At 23.7% G+C, this 20155-nt stretch overlaps 4 protein-coding genes across 15 annotated transcripts in view; 2 read left to right on the top strand and 2 right to left on the bottom strand.

The window, feature by feature from the left end:
• LOC126907456 (uncharacterized) overlaps positions 1–2216 on the top strand; it is a 10909-nt gene extending 8693 nt beyond the window's left edge. For all 3 annotated transcript variants that reach the window (XM_050688758.1, XM_050688759.1, XM_050688757.1), the window contains 2 exons: positions 888–1379; positions 1608–2216. In XM_050688758.1, coding sequence (XP_050544715.1) covers positions 888–1379; positions 1608–1705 — 590 coding nt within the window. In that variant the 3' untranslated portion in view covers positions 1706–2216. The remainder of the gene's footprint in view (positions 1–887; positions 1380–1607) is intronic.
• Positions 2217–3140: 924 nt separating this feature from the next.
• Positions 3141–6209, bottom strand: LOC126907467 (alpha-ketoglutarate-dependent dioxygenase alkB homolog 6). Its single transcript, XM_050688784.1, has 5 exons — positions 5665–6209; positions 5417–5593; positions 5237–5344; positions 3581–3670; positions 3141–3514 (listed from the first exon to the last, which is right to left on the bottom strand). Exons 1-5 carry the CDS (start codon positions 5704–5706, stop codon positions 3236–3238), a joined length of 696 nt encoding a protein of 231 aa, XP_050544741.1. The 5' UTR covers positions 5707–6209; the 3' UTR covers positions 3141–3235.
• A 192-nt stretch (positions 6210–6401) lies between these two features.
• On the top strand, positions 6402–16279 carry LOC126907459 (acetyl-CoA acetyltransferase, mitochondrial). Of its 3 annotated transcripts, none has more exons than XM_050688766.1 (10): positions 6402–6603; positions 6685–6831; positions 7340–7454; positions 8144–8337; positions 8400–8604; positions 9543–9628; positions 9698–9886; positions 9958–10115; positions 10324–10447; positions 16142–16279. In XM_050688766.1, exons 1-9 carry the CDS (start codon positions 6574–6576, stop codon positions 10442–10444), a joined length of 1245 nt encoding a protein of 414 aa, XP_050544723.1. In that variant the 5' UTR covers positions 6402–6573; the 3' UTR covers positions 10445–10447; positions 16142–16279. The 3 variants fall into 3 exon arrangements, with proteins under 3 accessions (XP_050544723.1, XP_050544722.1, XP_050544721.1); XM_050688765.1 differs by lacking the exon at positions 16142–16279 and adding an exon at positions 10866–10971; XM_050688764.1 differs by lacking the exon at positions 16142–16279 and having other exon boundaries at positions 10324–10606.
• LOC126907454 (alanine--tRNA ligase, mitochondrial-like) lies at positions 10555–18782 on the bottom strand. 8 transcript variants are annotated; one of them, XM_050688748.1, is made up of 14 exons: positions 18519–18782; positions 18281–18454; positions 18078–18226; positions 16937–17101; positions 16730–16874; positions 16354–16466; positions 16121–16274; positions 13052–13307; positions 12330–12768; positions 12042–12232; positions 11574–11974; positions 11360–11511; positions 11104–11296; positions 10555–10764 (listed from the first exon to the last, which is right to left on the bottom strand). In XM_050688748.1, exons 1-14 carry the CDS (start codon positions 18711–18713, stop codon positions 10555–10557), a joined length of 2937 nt encoding a protein of 978 aa, XP_050544705.1. In that variant the 5' UTR covers positions 18714–18782. The 8 variants fall into 8 exon arrangements, with proteins under 8 accessions (XP_050544705.1, XP_050544709.1, XP_050544707.1 ...); XM_050688752.1 differs by lacking the exon at positions 18519–18782 and having other exon boundaries at positions 18078–18165; positions 18281–18429; XM_050688749.1 differs by lacking the exon at positions 10555–10764 and having other exon boundaries at positions 11130–11296; positions 11352–11511.
• Between the last annotated feature and the right edge of the window lie 1373 nt (positions 18783–20155).

Raw genomic sequence — 20155 nt, 5'->3', positions numbered from 1 at the left:
AAAAAAAAAAAAAAAAAAAAATTGTTTTAATCTAAATATAGCATAATGAATAAACCCTGAAAATTTCAGAAAAATATGAGGTGGTCGTGCAACTACTTCTGGATGATTTGGCATGGATTGACCCTATATATATTTCTATACTTTTATTATTTATTAAGAAGTAGATTTAGTCGAATTCATTTCTTTAAATACGTAAATAATTAATAATGGGTTTTATCATGAAAGGTGATGAGTTTTTAGATATTTTCTCAATATTTAAATGTATACTATGTGTTATTCATATTTGGTTTTGTTTTCAAGTGTTAAATTTATTTGATTTTTACTTTTGGAATGAATGAATTAAATAAAAGAATGAATCAGTTTTATTTGTCATTGGAATAATTTGTAAACTATCGTTAGTATGACATAAATTAAATAAATAAATATTATAAAAATTTGACCCTTTCCTCAATTTATGTAAAACAATTTTTTTTTTAATATTAAACATGAAACTTGTTTTAAACAATAGTAAATATTTTGTTACTAATAAAAATATTAATTAAATTAAGTAATATATTTTGCTTATAAGAAATATGGTTAGGTTTTTAACAGATATTTTATTACTACCACTAACTATTATTTTATCTTTTTGTTTTTTTCATTTATTGGGGATATATTATAAGTATAAGTAAATGTTTTTGGCTTATTACTGATTTGTTTTGCAAACATTTTCTCTGTTTTTCTTTACAACCTTCTCCTTCCCCAAATATTAAACACCACATATTATTTTACCTCCTTTAAATATTTTGAAAAATAAATAGGGCATATATACTTTTGATAGAAATATAAATAAGAGTATTTTGGGCTTTTTTTTTTTTTTTTTTTTTTAATTTAACCTTTTTGTTTAGTGGATGTAAGCTTGTATAAAGACGAAGCTCAACTTACAAAAAAAAAGAAAAGTATAACAGTTAAAAGAAAGCTTCCTTTAGATGATCAACAACCTGTTAAGAAATCATCCAGATTATCAAAAAAGAAACCAGCTTATGATTTTGGTCAATCATCATCAGAAAGTGATGAAGCTAGTAGTGATAGTGCTGAAGAGGATAATATAGTAAAAAAAAAATCTACTCCAAAAAAATTAGGAAAGAAACAACTAAATTCTAAGGAATCTGCTAAAAAATCTTGTGCAAATATTTCAAAAAAATCTATTTCATCTAAAAAATCACAAGCTCCAGTTAAACCTACTTATGTACTTGCATCTGTTTCTTCAGCTTTAAAAAAAAGGGAAATCACTGCAGCCAAGCAAAAAAATGATATTAATGAAAAAAAATCTTCAAAGAAAGTTGAACAAAAATCACCTGTAGTACCCCTTCCTGCCGAAAGATCTTCTAAAACAAGAAGTAAATATTATACACACAATTCTTTTATTTTATTCTAAATTTGACAATGGTATATCATCGGGTATTTTATAACTTTTTCTTATATAGTTTATATGTTAAAAAGTTCACTATTTACACTTCAATTTGGAAATTAATAATTAAAAAAAAAACTAATATTTTGCTGAATATTAACTTTTGCTTCAACTTAATTTTTTATTATTAGTGATATTATTTATGAAATTTTTTTAGATGCAGGAAATGCAGTATCTGCTAAAATAACAACTGCTGGTATTGGAGTTCTCAAAACTAATCCTCCAAAAGATCGTAAAGCAAAAAATAGAAAATGAAAATTTTCTGAATTGTTCTGTAAGTAACATGTCTTATTTTTTAAACAATTAATAAAGAGATATGTTTTAATCAATATTTTTGATTCCAAATTTTCGAGACTTAATTATTGTATTTTTACCATATCACTGTTTGTTTTGATGTGTTAATACACATTTTTGTTTAGTTTTTATATTAATTTTATAATGGTAAGTTAATTAATTCATTTTCACTTTTCTTATTTTTAATAAGTTTTTATTGACTTAATTTATTGAGTAATTAATATACCCTAAATAATAATAAAAAATTATTTTATAGTATAATAACTATTAGAAGATTTAAAATTTTTCTTATGAACTTCAATATCAAAATTAAATTAACATTTTATGTAAATATGTTAATAATTGTGACCAGTACTACTGTATAATAATTTTTCATTTCTATAAACCTTCTCAATGTCACTAAACAAAACTTGGCAAAAAGTAATTTTTTACATGTTAATACTAAATGTTGCTTAAGTAATGTATTTTTAAATAGTACATTGATGAAATTATTTTTTTAATGCATATTTCTCTAACTAGTTACTCTATTCTTTATTCATATTGAATAAAATATGTAGTTGTATTATTAATTTATTCTAAAAAATTATACAATGCCTTGTATAAATGTCAAGAAATCATATAAATATTTTGGTTATATAATATTTTCAGTCGATAAGAAAAAAATGCATTTGCATGTCTAAACAATAATTTTCTTTTAAATATATTTCAAATTATATGATTTTTAAAAACTTCATTATTTTACTGTCTTTGTGTACAAATTGTAATTTAACTAAAAATAATCTTTTCTATTTCAATTTTTTGAAACTAATTATTTATTTACAACTTATTGCGAGTCAAATTAAATTTAAATGTGAATAGTATTTTACAAATTAATTGATTTGCACATGATGTAAATAATATTAGTCAATATAATTGTTATGCACTCTGATATAACTATTAAATTAATTTCCTTTTTGTTTTATGGCTAATATATTGTATTCAAGTTTAATTTAGTAGTTAATAAAATATGAAAAAATGATGTATTGTAAATACAAATGGTTATGTCTCGTTATTAGAAGATATATAAATATTATTAAAAATCTCTTAATTGTATGGGTAAAAAATTTTGTTTTGTTTTTTAATGACTTTGTGTTGCTTATCTTATAATTTGTAAAAGTTTATTTCTTTTATTATTGTGAATAATTCTATGTATTGTATATAATTACTGATGACACACTTTCTGGTGTGATTGTCTACCTGATTAGATATTGTTTATAAAATTATTGATAGTATTTATTTAAACTTACCATTATAGGTATTTATTAAACAAACATTTGTTTACCAATAAATATTGATATGATAAACATCAACAAAATTAAAAAGTATTTTTGATCTGTTTAAAAGAAAATATTGTAAATAAGTTAATTATAGTTTTAATTTATGTAACATAATTCAAATTATTATATTCAGAATTTTAATTGTAAATATTATCAGTGTTAGTAAATAAATATATTACTTTTTCATCAAAGAATTAAGGTTAATTTTTGATATTTTAGGAATATTCCTAATTGTTAATGATACACGAGTACCTCTGGGTATTACACTATTTATTTTTATATCGCTTGAACAACTATTTATGTTTGATAATGATTTATCAACAACATCTTCTTTTAATTCATCAATTCCATGAAGGTACTCATTATACATTTTTTCTTGTAATATAAGAAGACTCCTCCTTTCTAATAATAAACTATACATTTTTTTAGTCATATTACTGGTCTGTCCTTCTATCTAAAAGTTGATATAAATTGATAATTACAATGTAAATTAGAATTTTTCAATATTAAATTTAATTACCTCATTTGCTGAATAGAAATTGAGAACTGTTTGAGAACCACAACTAATAGTAGTAATAGTAGGGTAAAATAAACTTCCATCTAAATGGGGCTGAAAAATCATTTAAATACTATTAATAAATAGTTTGTATGCAACAGTAACTAAGATAATAAAAATACCAAGTACTAGAATATTATTAAAATGAAAAGCATAAATAAAAAAAGTAAAGTTGAGGATTTTATTAGATCAATATAATTTAATATTCTACAGTGATTAAAATGCTATTGCAAAATAATTTAATGGTTTCTTGAAACAAATTCAGAAAAAACTTAACACATCCATAAAAAATGACATGACTTTCAACTTTGAAAACTAACCAAATTTTTCCAATAAAAATAAATGATCAGTGATGCATTCTTCACTTTCACTTGTTAATACATCTTTATGAGGAGGGGTTTTGGAATCACAATTGTGCAGGAAGTGTAGAGTACAAGAGGTAGACTCATTTCACATAACTTGCAAGTATGAAGCCTTATCCACATTAAGATCAAACTACTTAAATAAACCTTTTCCTGAAAAAGAAGATATCAAAAACCTAAGAATCGAAGAGATACTTAATTTCACCAGAAAGACAGGATTCTTTGGATATCCACAGAGAGTGACATGACAGTCCACCCTTTGTACAATGATAGGTATAATATAATAACACTTAGGTGTGTAAAACGAATCAAGACAATTCAGTATGAGGTGTGCACAATGGACCAACAGGTTTAAGTTCATGGGCATTATGTCCACCTCACTAATAACTAAAACTAATTCCTTCTATTCCTTATTATTTTTTTTTTAAAAAAAAGGTGGCCCTCTTTTACACGTTAGGAAAAAATAGTCCTTGGCTTTTCCAATATAGTCTTTTTATGTTTGTAATAGACATAAGTAGCATTTGACTTAAGTTTACAAGACAGATTTTTTGGATTGTCATCAAAAACTTAAAACAAAAAACTTGATATGATTCTGTCCCTCATAGTACCTTTAGTTTAATGTTAAAATTTTCAAAAAGAGTATGTTAAACGAGTTAAAAAATTGTTTTACATATTGCCACTGAAAATTTTATTTTGATACATGCATTATTCAAGTAGTTAGATTGATTTATTATATATACCAAATATTACATGATTATTGTTTTTAAAAACTAATGATGTATAAAAGACAAGCTGGTTTGAAGTCTTTCTTTTTTTAATTTTGATAATACAGGAAGCGACAAAAAGATGCACAATTTTTGAAAAGCTATAAAACAAACACTATTGAACCTAGAGACTAAATTTTTTTAATTTAAAAATATAGATTATACCAATATTTGCTGTTTATTTAACACTCCATCATTAATAGCTACAACCAATGGCAATTTACTAATCTAGTTTCCTTTACATGACTCTATATCAAAATCTCAAGTATTTAAATTATGCATATAAATTATCTCTCATCACTTATGAAAGATACTATCCATATAAAGTAAATTTTTTATAATTTTTCAAAGTTATGATGTTCTCATCTTTCCAATCATCGCATATAATTATAATGGTATGTTGTAATAACTAAAACAACACCAATTTTAGAATTTTTTTTTTAGGTCTAATACTGTTCTAAAAAAAATGTATTTCAGTAATTTAATAGCCATACCATTATTCCTTGACCAGGTAAATATTCGTTAACTAATATATGATTAGGCTGGTTGCTCCCAGGAAATACACCGAGGTTACTGATTTGCTTTAGAAATCCATTTAGCCACTAAAACATAAAAATGTTATATTTTTTACATGATAAGTAATTTAATAATTTATAAATTATTTTAAAGCTCACATTAGGAATATTTTCAGGTATTAGTCCCTTAACATGAGGTACACCACCCCAATTTTGAAGTCTTCTATTTCTTAATTGAGTCCATTTTGGTTTAGGGGCTTCATTTACTTTGTCAATGATATATTTTTCTTGTTCTTCCGAAACATAATTTGGAATGTAAAAAACATTATCACAAATCTATTCACAATTCAAAAAAAATAATTATGAATATCTAAAAAAAAATAGTTCCTACACAAAGTTATACTTACATTGGATAATTTATAATTATTTAAGTCAATTAATGAGGTCATTTTTTTTTGAGGTTTACATTTGCCATCAATACAGTTATAATACTATTTCAAATAAACAGATAAAATTTAGGTAAGGGTTACCATCGAAACATTAATGTCTGCTTAATAGTGAAATAACTCGCATTTAGATTATTTTGTTTTGAGTAACTTGAGGATTTATTTATATAATAATAACCATTTTAATTAGATAATGGATGTTTATAGATTTTGATCAATTATACCAGAAGTATAAGGAAAATAAACGATAATAAAATTTAATAACAGTTTTTAATTTAAACTCTTTAATACTTATTACGAAAAATCATTACAGAAATTGAATTCTTAACGAATTATAAATATCAAGGTGGATTCATAAATCCACAAGTGAAGGAAAATATTGAAAACTAACTATCGAATTGAATATAAATTATCAAACTATTCGATAGTTATCCAATCTATTCAAATATTTGATAGTTAATGGTAAAAATCAGTTATACAAACTACATAACTATGGTTATCAAATGCATGGGAGATGCCAAATTTGTCTGTATAACCGTGATCTATTTTGTGAAAATATTATCTATATGATAACATAAAATTGCTTGTTGTCAATTGGATTGTATAAATTAACAGAGATTATTATTAATCAAAATAATCTAATGACCTTTATACTATGTTTTTGCATAAAAGTAAAATATTATTAAGATGTTAGTTTATTCTGTGTCTGTGAAATTTTTGTGCTACTTGATGTATATTTTTATCTCTGATTGATCACTATTAAATTATAAATATTTAATTTTTAAATATAACAAGCTGTTAGTTTATATATGAACACATAATTCATTTAATAGTTTTAATTATTTTTTTTTAGTAGTTGAACTTATTTTAATGGGAATAATGATTATTGGGTTTCGTAAAGTAATTATTTCATGAATTTAGCTAAATAATACTTTTCAATTGGTTTTGTTTTTTATTTTATTTTTATAAATTTCCAAATAGATATCTATAAAGTTAACCAAAAGATATTTTTCATCTTCAATATCAAAAAATGTATTCATTATTAGCACTGCAAGGACTCCTATTGGGTCTTTTGGAGGTTCCTTAAAAACTTTATCTGCTACTAAACTTGGTGCAATTGCAATTCAGGTATTATATTAGCTCAAAATATTTTTTATATTAATTTTAAATCAAGTTTTTAGTGTTGAATTTGTTAATAGTTAAAATTATTATTATTTTAATTTAACTGCAGCATAAATATTGTGTCCTTTTAATAAGAAATAACAATGTATTTTAACATAAGTATTGTTGAACTTTAAATAAATGATACACATTTTCTTGTATACCTATTCTTAAGATTTTATTTTAAAAATGTCATCAGAGTTAATTGGAATTTGAATATCCCACTAACTAAGAAAATTCTAAGTGCTAAATGTGTATATAATATACATGTAAATTTTTGGGGCGGATAAGTTTCTTAATTGCTACTATTGCTACAGATCAACGATAAAATTTGACTTACAAATGTGTTTAATTGGAAAAAAAATATATATATATATGTATATTGACTTTTTTTTTCAATTTAACTTTTAAATGTAACTAATAATATAGTTTTGGTTATATAAAGGTATTTATTTTAATAATATAAAAATTTTAGGCTGCCGTTAACCGTTCAGGTCTTTCTAAAAATGATATTGAAGAAGTATTTATGGGTAATGTTTGCCAAGGTGGTGTAGGGCAAGCACCAGCTAGACAAGCTGCAATATTCGCAGGTATTTATTATTTTTAATTAATATTTAGCAATAACATAATTTTAAGCCAAATTTTAAGAATTACAAAATTAAAAAAAAATTTCAGAAAGGGTATCACTGTTTCTGACTTTTTTTGAATCAGTTCTAAGTTCTTATACTTTTAAAAATAACATATCTAACATTCACTTGCAATCCACAAAAAAATTTATTAATGTAAATATTTTATATTATATTTATAATGAAGAATAAATAAAAATTATCATGAGATTATTAAAACTATTTAGTCTTTAGTTTAACATAAACACATAAAAAAAATAAAAATATAATATCTATAGACTACACAGGAAGATTATACACTAGTCCTAGATAACAAAAGTATTTCATAATAACAGAGAAAATGTACTCAACTTCATTGAGTGAGATTTCCCGTCAATAAAAAGTTTTATTTTTAGTTAAATGATCAACAGGGCACATGACAAATTATATAATATTTTGCTTACATAATTATGAAATAATTAATAAAATAGTGTCATTAAAAACCTTGTAATTTGTCGAACAGCACATAATTTTATGTGTAGATCTTTAGATACCAAAAAACTAACTTGGCTAGTCCTCTTATATACATCACTAAAATTGTCATATAATGAGTAATTTTTATTGTAAAATGGTTCATTACTAACTTTAAAAAAATTTAACAATTTAATTTTCAGGTTTGCCTAAAACTACAATATGTACTACCATAAATAAAGTTTGTGCTTCAGGCATGAAGTCAATTATGTTAGGGTCCCTAAGTGTACTGTGTGGATATAAAAATGTAGTTCTTGCTGGTGGGATGGAGTCTATGTCCAATGTGCCATTTTACCTTGCAAGAGGTGACACAAAATATGGCGGTGTGAATTTATCGGTTGTTTTATATATTGAATTTGAATAAAAATTGTTTTTACGATTACTTTTTATTTTTTAAAGGATGGAATAGTTTTTGATGGTCTTACTGATGTTTATAATAAAATACACATGGGAAACTGTGCAGAAAATACTGCTAAACAAATGGGTATTAGTCGAGCTGAGCAAGATGATTTCGCTATGAGTAGTTATAAAAAAAGTGCAGAAGCTTGGAAACAAGGCGTTTTTTCAGAAGAAATTATTCACGTCAATGTACCACAAAAAAAAGGTTCTTATTTATCTATTATTTGAAATAAAAAATAGAATAATCAATTAATATTAAATTTGTATATAATATTTGTCTTGTATATGTATTTTCTTCTGGTTATCAATAAGAAGGTTGGTTTGATATCAGTCAATTTTAATGAAACTAATATTTACAGGGAAAAAATTAATTGTGGCAAATTTTTATTGTATTTTGTACTAAGGATATGGCAATTTTTGCTTCTATAAAAACTTCTATGTGGTCATCCATGCAAGAGTATAGTAGCAGGCATTATTTAACTTAAGAGCCACATTTAAATAACTAATGTGTCAAATTAGTCACTCAAGTGTGGTGTGAAATAGTGGACACGTGTCATCTGACATGTTGTATGACAAGATCATACCACATTTCATTTATATGTAAAAAATATTTATTAGTTAATAATTACTATAAATTTCCTTGTTATGACTTTTAATTTAAATTGAGTTTTGTATTTGCAATACATCAATATTCATCTTTTGAAAAAAAGTTAACTTTTCATCTAAGTAGTATGCACAGGTCAATTATAATTTTCCGGTTTTTCAAATTTGTATAGATTTTTTTCACTTATAAAAAATACTTGAATTTTTAATTTCTAAAAAATAATTGAATTATAACTATTTTTTAATTTAAATCAAAATAGTTAATTTAACTGTTAAATCTTAAACTTAAAGTCTTTAAATTTAACGAGTTTTATTATTTCTTGGGTAACATATCTTTATGTTATGTCTCAGTAATTTTTCAGTTACAATACAATTTAATAGTATTAATGAATAATTAGCTTATACTTATGACATTTAGTAATACTATTGTAGGGAGTTAAAAATTAGTTATATTAAACAAATACATATTTAATGTATAATGTCTTACAATACAATAAAATGAATAATTTTCATAAATTTATTATTAAAATTATAATTTAGGTAAGCCAGATGTTATTATAAGTGAAGATGAAGAATACAAAAGGGTTGACTTTGATAAATTCAAAAAACTCAATACAGTTTTTCAAGTAATTATAATTTGTTATAATGTTGTTACTTTTATTTTTAAATGATAATAAAACTAGAATCATTTTTAGAAAGATAATGGTACAGTTACTGCTGGTAACGCATCAACTATAAATGATGGAGCTGCAGCATTAGTATTAACTAATGAAGATATCATTAAACAATCAAACATAAAGCCATTAGCTAGAGTCATTGCTTTTGAAGATGGTGCCACAGATCCAATAGATTTCCCTATTGCTCCAGCAGTTGCTATACCAAAAGTAAGTTTATTCATACCCATTTAACTATACAAATGTATTCATAGTCATAGAATATAAAATATACTGTTTAGTTAATGAGTAAAAGTGGAGTATCTTTAAATGACATTGCTTTATGGGAAATCAATGAAGCATTCAGTGTAGTTGTTCTTGCTAACATATTAAAACTGAATATTGATCCATCAAGAGTGAATATTCATGGAGGTGCTGTCAGCTTAGGTCATCCAATTGGGTAATTATTAAAGATTAAATTCTTATTTACCTGCATCTAACTTCTTGTGTATTCAATGCCTATTTTAAAACTTACATAAGTGCTAAAAACCGGTTTTACATTATATACATCTTGATATACATATGTTTTTGTTTGATAATTACAAATTGTTTAACTTATTGACTCATAGATTTAATTAAATAAAATTGATGTAATACATTTAATATAGGATGTCTGGGGCTAGAATTGTTGTTCATTTGATTCATGCACTCAAGCCTGGGGAAAAAGGTATAGCTTCTATTTGTAATGGAGGTGGTGGAGCATCATCTATACTCATTGAACGTTTATAATTTGTAAGAATTAAAATAATAATTTTATAATTATAAAATTTGTTTTAATTTGTGGTATCAATATAATTATTATAAATGTCAATATATTTAACTAATAATTAGTTCAAAAATTACTTGAACCTATTAATATTATAATTATAATCATAATGATTTTTAACACTATGAATAGTATTATCAATTATATTGAGACATTTAAGTGCATCTATATCTTTCACTTTTACATCAGTAAATTTAATTAAACCTTTAATTTTGAATTTAACAGATGTGATATTCAAATTTTTCCATAAATTCTTCAGCCAAATTTCATTTTCTGAGTATTCCTAAATGAACAAAATATACTTAATGTTAAATATTTAATATATATTAATTAAACAAATATATATTGAGTGTTCCATAATAATTTTCTTATTTGAATATCTAGGATATATTCAAATAAGTAAATCACAATGAACTCGCGTATACAGAGTAGAATAGATAAGTTGACACATTTTTTATTTCTACCTATCACTTATTTTAAAGTGAAGAGAATGTTAACTAATAATTTTTAAGAGTTCTGCTCTTTAAAATACAATTTATGTAAAATAAAATGTATAACCTTAAAAAATTTATACAATTATATTGATGTTCTATGTAAAAATGGTTTTGAAATATTTACTTACTAAAGGAATCTGACAGTATATATGAATAATTCCATTTTTAAAAGTAAAAAGTAAACAAGGTATCCTATTGTATTGTTCAGCAACTTCATCAAGATGGAATCGATTATCATCAAAATAAAAATTATCACAGTCGATTTTTCCAACAATGTATTTTTCATTATATAGTTTCTCTAAATTCTTTTTAAGAATTTTTCTGAAAAAAATTGCAGTTTAAAATAACATACTGTAGTGAGATTTATTTATTTAACTGAACAACTTTTTTTCATTTTTCATAATTTTTTGTATTTTTCTCTCAATTGAAAAAAATTTTTTGTTTGCATCTATTTGATTTTTTAATGGCATATAAGTTTTGGAATCTCCTTTTGTTTTGAATTTTAAATTATTTATTTCATCCATTACAATTTTCAACTAAAAAAATTTTGTTTAAGCTATCATATTTACTAAAATTAAAACTTATAATTTTTATTTACCTCATTTGATGCTATTTCTTCACTTTTCAACATAATATTAATTTTTTTTTCAATTTCAATTATTTTATTTAATAAAGCTATTCCATATGACTGTACATTCAAACATAAATATCCAGTTACACCCAACAAAGTACATTCATTATTTGTTATTTTACATTGAACTAAGCAGAAATCTATCAAATCTAATGTATTTTCAACATGCGTACCACAACAAGCTTCCCTAGAAAGATATGACTGATCCTTAAATATGTCTATCACATATACTTCACCATCTGGATAAACTTCTCCAGGAATAACTGTTACATTGAGTTTGTTTAAATCATTTGACATTATAGTAGTTCTTTTAATAGCCATAGAGGATTTAATAACATCGATAACTTTTTTTTCAATAATTAATGCATCTATAATAATTAAAATTCAACAATTTATATATTATTATCTTTTAGATGTAATTTAAATCAACTGTACCTTTTTCTGTAAATTTTTGACCAAATAATGCAAACTTGAACAACATTAAATCTTTTTTAACCCTACTTGATGTTTGACAAGTAACTACTAGATATGAAGTGAGAATAGAATTTAATATATGAACAGAAGAATGAGAACGCATTAAACCTAATCGATGATCTACATCAATGACAACATATAATTCTTTTTCACTTAAAAAGTATAGAAAAATGAAAAGTTAAAAAAAAAGTACTTTAAAAAGTTTATTGTATAATTACAAAATATAGTTAATTAGAATATTTTTATTACTTTAACAAAATTGGCCATTTATCTGATTCAATATGATGCAATATGACACCATTTTCTTGAACTTTATTAACATTTTTAACAACAAAATTTGTCCCATTCTTAGTTCTAATTATACCAATATCACTTTCTTGACCACCAGATTCGCAGTAAAAATTTGTTTTTTCTAATACTAAAGAGACGTTTTTACCATACTTATGAATATTAGAATCATTAATAACATTTCCATTAGTATCTAAGATGGCTATAAGTTTGGATGTTATTGTTGGTATAATATAAGAATGATCTGCATGACGAAAAATATCATACTTAAAATGATCTTTGGTTGCAGGAAAATTATTTATTAAGTCATTATTTTTACTAAGATGGTAAACTTGATTCTTTGTTTTTGATCGTAAAGCATTAAGTTGACAATTAAATTCATTCCAATTAATAGGAAGACCTGCCATGAAACATTTTAATCATAAAAATATTTCTAACAATAAAACAATAAATTATCTACCACGAATCTGTACTTGAGAAGCAGAAGGATCTAAGTTAATTTCTATCAAATTTTACTTTTTGTATAACTGTTTATCTGTCTTCATTGTAATTGTATAATAGATAATTAGAGTGATATTGATGAAATAATTAAGCAATTTTAGTAAAACGATGGTTTTTACTTCTGCTGAAAAGTAACTAAAATATTTAGATCATTCTGCTTCTCAGCTATAAAGTGTTTATACCTAAAGTTTTAGATAATTCTTTTATAGTTTGAATATCCAAACCAAATGCATCATATAAAGTGAATGCTGGGATTTCCTTTATTTTACTACTATGTTTGATTAAATATTTACAAGCCAGTATAAAACCAGTACACTCCTCATATGGATCAAATTTGATTAAAATTGGCCAATGCTCAACAACATTATTCCACTCTTTGAAAATTGATTTTCTTAAATTATCAAATATAGTATATTCATATTTTAAGAGATGTTTTACCTGTAATAACATTTACCAAAAAATGTATATATTTATTTATAAATCATTAGATTTAAATAATAATTATAATAACAAAAAAAAAAAATATAAAAAACCCCAGTACAGGGGGGTCGCGGCACAGTGGTGACGTGGCATAGTTGGATCAAGTATAATGATATCTGACAGTGATTAAAATCACTATAAAAAAAAAACGCTTCGATGCAAATCTTTAGATAGTGTTTAATTTTAAAAAATTGGTGGATTATTCCAAAAGCTTCATAAACTGCTAGTTCCTTATTAATATCCTGATTAAGATAAAGTATGTCGAATGAAAAAGGGATTATTAAAAAATAGTATTTCCCATAAAAAAATTATATTGATCAATACACTTTTCAATAAGTTATAGCATTATAAAGTTAAAAATGTAAAAAATAAAATTGAGAATTTTCACACAATAATAGCATTTGGTAGCCATTTTCACCGTGAAGACAAAATAAAGTCCGAAATTTTTTTTTTCCATGATAAAGTATATTACATTAGCTTTAATTTAAGATATATATAAAAGTGTCAGACCTTCCGGAACACTTTCAAAAGTTAAGTTGAAAAAGTTCTACTTTCTATATGCATTTTTATGTTTTGAATCCCCCCTGTATTAAGGGAAATAGTCCGATTTAAAAAAAAAGTATGTCGAATGAAAGATCTATATAAATACTACTTCTCATAAAAAAAATTGTAATGATCCATACATCTTTCAAAAAGTTATAGCATTATAAAGTTAAAAATGTAAAATACAAAATCGAAAATTTTCACACAAAAGTAGCATTTGGTAGCCTATTTCACCCTGAAGATAAAATAAAGTCCGAAGTTTTTTTTTTTCATGATAAAGTATATTACATTAGCTTTAATTTAAGATATATATAAAAGTGTCAGACTTTCCAGAACACTTTCAAAAGTTAAGTTGAAAAAATTAATTTTTTGTAAAAAAGTTGTCATTTTAAATCCCCCCTTGTGGGCAGGTAAAAAGTCAGATTTATAAAAAAAATATACCAAATGATAGGTAATGGCATCATGCATCTATAAAAAAAAGAATTATATTGATATGTTTATTTTTAAACGGCAGTTTAATTTAGTAAAAAAAATTGAAAAAATTTCGAAAATTAGCCATTTTTAAATTTGTAATTTTTTCGGAGGTTTCCCCCATTTACGGGGAACGAGGGAAATTTTTTCAATTTTTAAGGGTAATGTCTTCGACTAGATACGATTTGTGATCTTTAGACGTATCGTTGAAAGAAATCTGTTCGGTGAGAGCTGAGAAAAAGTGGTAACAGACACAAAAAAAAAAAAAAACACATCTTAGTAAAACCAATACCTTCTCAGCTTTGCATCGAAGCTAAAATATTAGTAAAACATGAGAAGTGGTATAACCTGACCATTTTGTTAAATTTCCTGATATATTTTTAAGAAAAATTAACAATTGGGTAACTTCAATAGTAAATGAACAGTTATGTGATTTTTTCATATTTTAAAGCTCTTTAATCTATTAATTTATACTTTAATGTTACACTAATAAAGTTAGTAAATATTTTCCTGGAATATTCTCTAAAATAATAATGTAAAGTTATTTATAATAAACTAACACAAACATTTTCATTCATTATTTTATGTTGAAAATTGGAATTATCCAGTTAGTAATACTGTATGAAAAATGTTTTATTAATTGTTTATAATGTTTTTATTGTTCACTTAAGTTTAATTATAGTATTTCAAAGATTCAATATTTTTATTTGTATTGGGCCCATGTATTAGTTAACCAGGACTTACTCTTAAACTATTTTACGTATAAAAACAGTAGCACAGTGGGGTCGTGGCATACTTGGAACAAGTATAGATGATATTTGACAGTGATTAAAATCACTATCATAAGAAACGCTTCGATGCAAATCTTTAGATAGTGCATAATTTTAAGAAATTGGTAGATTATTTCAAAATCAAAAATAATTCTTATTCCCTTAATTTTATCCCGATTTGTAATTTGATATATAATTATAATATATGAATAAATAATAATTAAATTTAGTATGAAATTGATATTCAATAATTTAATATTGTAATTTTTACAGAGATATTATAAAAATAATAAAGTAGTTGTATATTCATATACTTTTAACGCGTATAAAAATTTAAAGGGATTGATGCAATAATTTTTAATAAAAACATTTTGGTACTTATGAATTAATACACTAGAACTTTCATCAGAAACAAAAATATACTTTTCTAAATCAACTTTTTACAATGTTTTCAAATGTGCAGTTAGACTTTTTCTATCACTTCTAAGTTTTAATATTATTACTTATTATTAAAAAAATAAGTATTAAAATATAAAAAAATAATAAAAAAAAAAAAATTGTTTTAAATTAATACTGATTTTGATTATTAATATGTTAAAAATAAGGAAAATAACATATTTAACCTATTTTTTTAATCCTTTAAAGTTGATTTTTGTGAAAGTTTATAATAAAAATAAATTAATTTATTACCATAACTTTTAGCTCATATTGTTCATCAAAATCAGTTCAGCGAGAGCTGAGATTGAGCGTTGACAGACACAAAAAAACACATCATAGTAAAATTAATACCTTCTCAGCTTCGCATCGAATCTAATAAGCTTGAAAGCTAAATAAGAGTTTTTAAAACAAAATACCTATGGGTTTATTCATATACTATTAGGATTATCATATAGAATGCATTAGCCTTATATGAAATTTCTCTTTAGATATGAGTATAAAAATTTAAGCTTTAACTTTGATAAAAATTATAAGTAAAAAAGGTTATACCTTTTGTAAATTTTGTTTCAGTTCTGGATATGTTTGTCCCAGATTTTCTACTACTTCATCAACAATTTTTAAAATAAGACTAAGTGCAGGTTGAACATTGAAACATGTTTCAGTCATTATAAAAGACTTGCGTATAATTCTTCTTAATTTGTGACTAGGTTAACATAAGATTGTTTTAAAATGATTTTTAATAGAAATTAATTCTTCAAATTCAAAATAATAAGTAAATATACTTATGACTAGGAAGCACATTATCTGCTAATGAAACAGTTATCATACGACAATGATCAGCTAAAATATAATGATTTAAGTCAAATGATTTTGAGTAATTTAAAATATTATTTTCCTAAAAACAAATTATTATTAAATAAATAATAAAACTTAATCACTTGTATTAATATTATTTAAAATTAAAAATTATTTAACTTATAATGCTTAACACAGAGTATAGTATGTGTTTAGCGCTAAGATTAATATTTTGTTCCCGAAATACATATATGTGATTTCTTAATGATTTTTGAGTTAGATATATTTTAGTTTTAAATTAATATTTTTAATTTAAAGTTATTGTTGAATTTATTAATTCCAATACTAATATTTTTTACTTACTTTAGAAATAAGATCTAATATAGATGAAAATAGATCAGTTTCATAAGTAGATTTTTTCTCTTGTAATACCATAACTAAACGTTCAAGTCCCATACCAGTATCTATGAAACATTTAGGAAGTCTTCTTAAAAAACCATCTTTTTCTCTGTAAAAAGATAATTTAAATTTTAGTCAAAATTAAAAATAAACTTATAATGTATAAACTACCGAGAATACTGAATAAAAACTATGTTCCATAACTCAATGAGATTTTTTCCACCTGATGGAGGATAATCTATGTGAATTTCTGTACAAGGGCCACAAGGTCCATAATCACCCATCTCCCAGAAATTTTCATTTCCATTATTCATGATAATATGGTCATCTTGTATTCTAAAATAATAAGTTTATTACCATTATATAAAAATATATATTTATAAGATGATTTTTTTTGTTACCTATAACTACTTATTATTCTTGAATTAGCTATATAATACTTTTTAAATTCACTCCTTATGTCTTGTAATAGTGTCAACTTTGTGTTTTCAAATGGGAATATATATTTTGAATTTAATAATAAGTATTGAAGTATTTTTAATAGTAAATGGACTTTGAATTTTTAATATTAATTCATTTGTTTATTGTACATAACACTTTAAAGTTTTAAGTTTTTGAGTTAAAATACATAAGGGATTGCAAATATAAGTAACTAATTAGGTTTTTACTTTTCGCTATTAACAGATACACAGCATTTATTTACAATTATGACATCATCAACAGATATGCTTAAAGTATGGTAATATCATGTAATGATTAAAGTATGACTATACCTTACATTATAAGGCAAAATGTTGTGAGTTAACATTTATATATATACACCAACTTGCAAAAAAGAAAGCAAATCTGTCAATAGTCATAAATGACAATAAACATTGCATATCTATGAATAGAAATACCAGAAAAAACAATTAACTACCTGTATTTGTAATCCCTCATATATCATGTATGTATTATAACTCAAAATATTTAAAACTTAAAAGTGTTATGTATTATAAACTGATGAAGTTATATTAAAAATTCAAACATCATATACTATTAAGAAGCCTTAAACATTTTATTAAATTCAAAATATATATTTCTATTTGAAAAAATAAAATCAAGGTATTAAGGATAAACTTAAAAATATTGCATAGCTAAGTAATCAAGAATATGTAACTAAAGGTATAAAAAAAAATTATTTTTATTCTGTGAAGAATTGAGTGAAATATAATAAAAAAATCACCCTGTATATCGAAATTATTTTTATTTTGCAAGTAATTGAGTGAGTTATGATAAAAAAATCAACCTGTATATGAATATTAATTACTACCCTATTTTCTTCCACGTTTCTAATGATTCATAATCAGGTTCCATATTTAGTTGTTGGTCACCATTAAACACTGTGACATATAAATTATCTGGTGACATACAATATGGATATGATGTTAACAAATTCCATGCAAGTCTACATGCTTTAGCCTACATTATGAACAAAGTTAACACAAAGAATTATTTACATTATGTTATATTCACCTTATCATATTGGCCAAATGACCAGTTTCCAAGCATTTCAAAAAATGTATGATGAATTCCATCAGTGCCCACAGTACTCAAATCATTATGTTTGCCACCAACTCTAATGCATTTTTGACTATTAGCCACACAAGTAGCATTTATAGATTTTTTACCAAGAAAGACATTTTTAAACTAAAAACAAAAATCCATAAATTATTTATAAATCAGTTTAACAAGCATAACAAATAATTTTTACTTGGCACATTCCAGCGTTAACAAACGATAAAGAAGGATCATTGTAGGGTAATACTGGACTAGATTTAATAAAATCATGATTATTTTCTTTGACAAAATAATCGATAAAATGTTTTCGTATTTCATAAGAAGTTAAACAATGTTTACAACGTTTACCAATTAAAACAATACCAGAATTGAGTCTTGCAATAATCATTTCAAAAAAGTATGCAGATTAATTTCATTTTAACATACACACAATAAATACAGCTACATAACCGACTTTATCTGTTGATAAGCGATATCATGATATCTAATACACTATCACACATTGATTAGTTAATTCATCTCGTAGGTCAATTCATTGCGTGAAGAACAATTTATGGCTGAACTATAATTTTATTTTCGCTTTATTACAATTTTATTGTTTAATTAAAATAGTTAGAAGGCTATAGTCATTATTAGTATTTAATAGTACATGTTTTAAAAATGAATACCAAAGTTTTCATTTAGAATAACTTTATTTATAGTCAGCATTGAGTGAATTTCTTTACAAAAAAATGTAATGAATTATTCCTCAAATTACTTTTCATATGTGTTAAACAAAGACCAGTATTAAATTTTTTGTTAGAATTATACATTTATTATTATTTATATACATACATATATATATATATATCATCTAAATAATAGCAATAGATCTTAGAATGAAATTAATATTCAATAATTTAAAATTGTAAATTTTACAAAGAAATTATAAAGTGTTTTATACTTCGTTACTACTATGAAAACGTATATAAAAATTGAAGTACTTGATATATAACTTTTTAAAAAACAATTTGGCTAAAACAGTGCTACAAGAAATATTATTCAGTAAAAAAAGTTTTTCTAAACCAATCTTTGGTGACTTTTATCCACATTTTTTGAAGCTGGAGTATTTCCTGAACATTTTCAAAATTTATGTTAAGACAGTTAAATATTTGTGCAAAAGTTGCTATTTTAAATTCCCCCCTATGGGTTGGTAAAGGGTCAGATTTTCAAATAATTTATGTCAAATGAAAAGGAAATATCTAAGATAATAATTCAAAAGAATTATTTTATTTCGTTCATTTTTAAAAAAGTTATGATAGTTTTAAAAAAAGTCGAAATTTACCAAAAATTTATTCAGTTTTAAAAATCAACGTTTTTTTTGGGAATATCTCTTATTTAAGGGCATTGAGAGAAATTTTAAAGTCCATGTAGTTGCCAGTTAGTACTGTTCCACCTGTATACTTTTAAAAGAATATAATTTTTGTACTATTATTATGGATAACTTTTAACTGGCAATCATATCTATTGATAAATAAGGAAACCAATAAACAAATACAGAAATAAAATATTACTATATATAATACAAAAATGGTGATATTTTATAACTGATATTAACGACATTTACACAAATATTTATTTATTTAGCTCCATTTTGAGTAAGAAAATTTATTGAGGACCTATATGTAATTTTTCCATAGTAAAATAAGAATTATGTAACAATACATTTTTGTATGGAATATAAATTTTGTTGACTTTCATTAATAAGATTAATAAGATAATAAAAATGTTCAAAGTTAAGATAAATAATAAATAATTCAATAATTTAAATATAAGTTTTTATTTTTTTTA

The sequence above is a fragment of the Daktulosphaira vitifoliae genome, unplaced genomic scaffold (assembly GCF_025091365.1).
Source record: "Daktulosphaira vitifoliae isolate Bord-2020 unplaced genomic scaffold, ASM2509136v1 Scaffold_5, whole genome shotgun sequence".
In the NCBI taxonomy this organism is placed as follows: domain Eukaryota; kingdom Metazoa; phylum Arthropoda; class Insecta; order Hemiptera; family Phylloxeridae; genus Daktulosphaira; species Daktulosphaira vitifoliae.
This window is presented reverse-complemented; position numbering and strand designations above follow the sequence as displayed.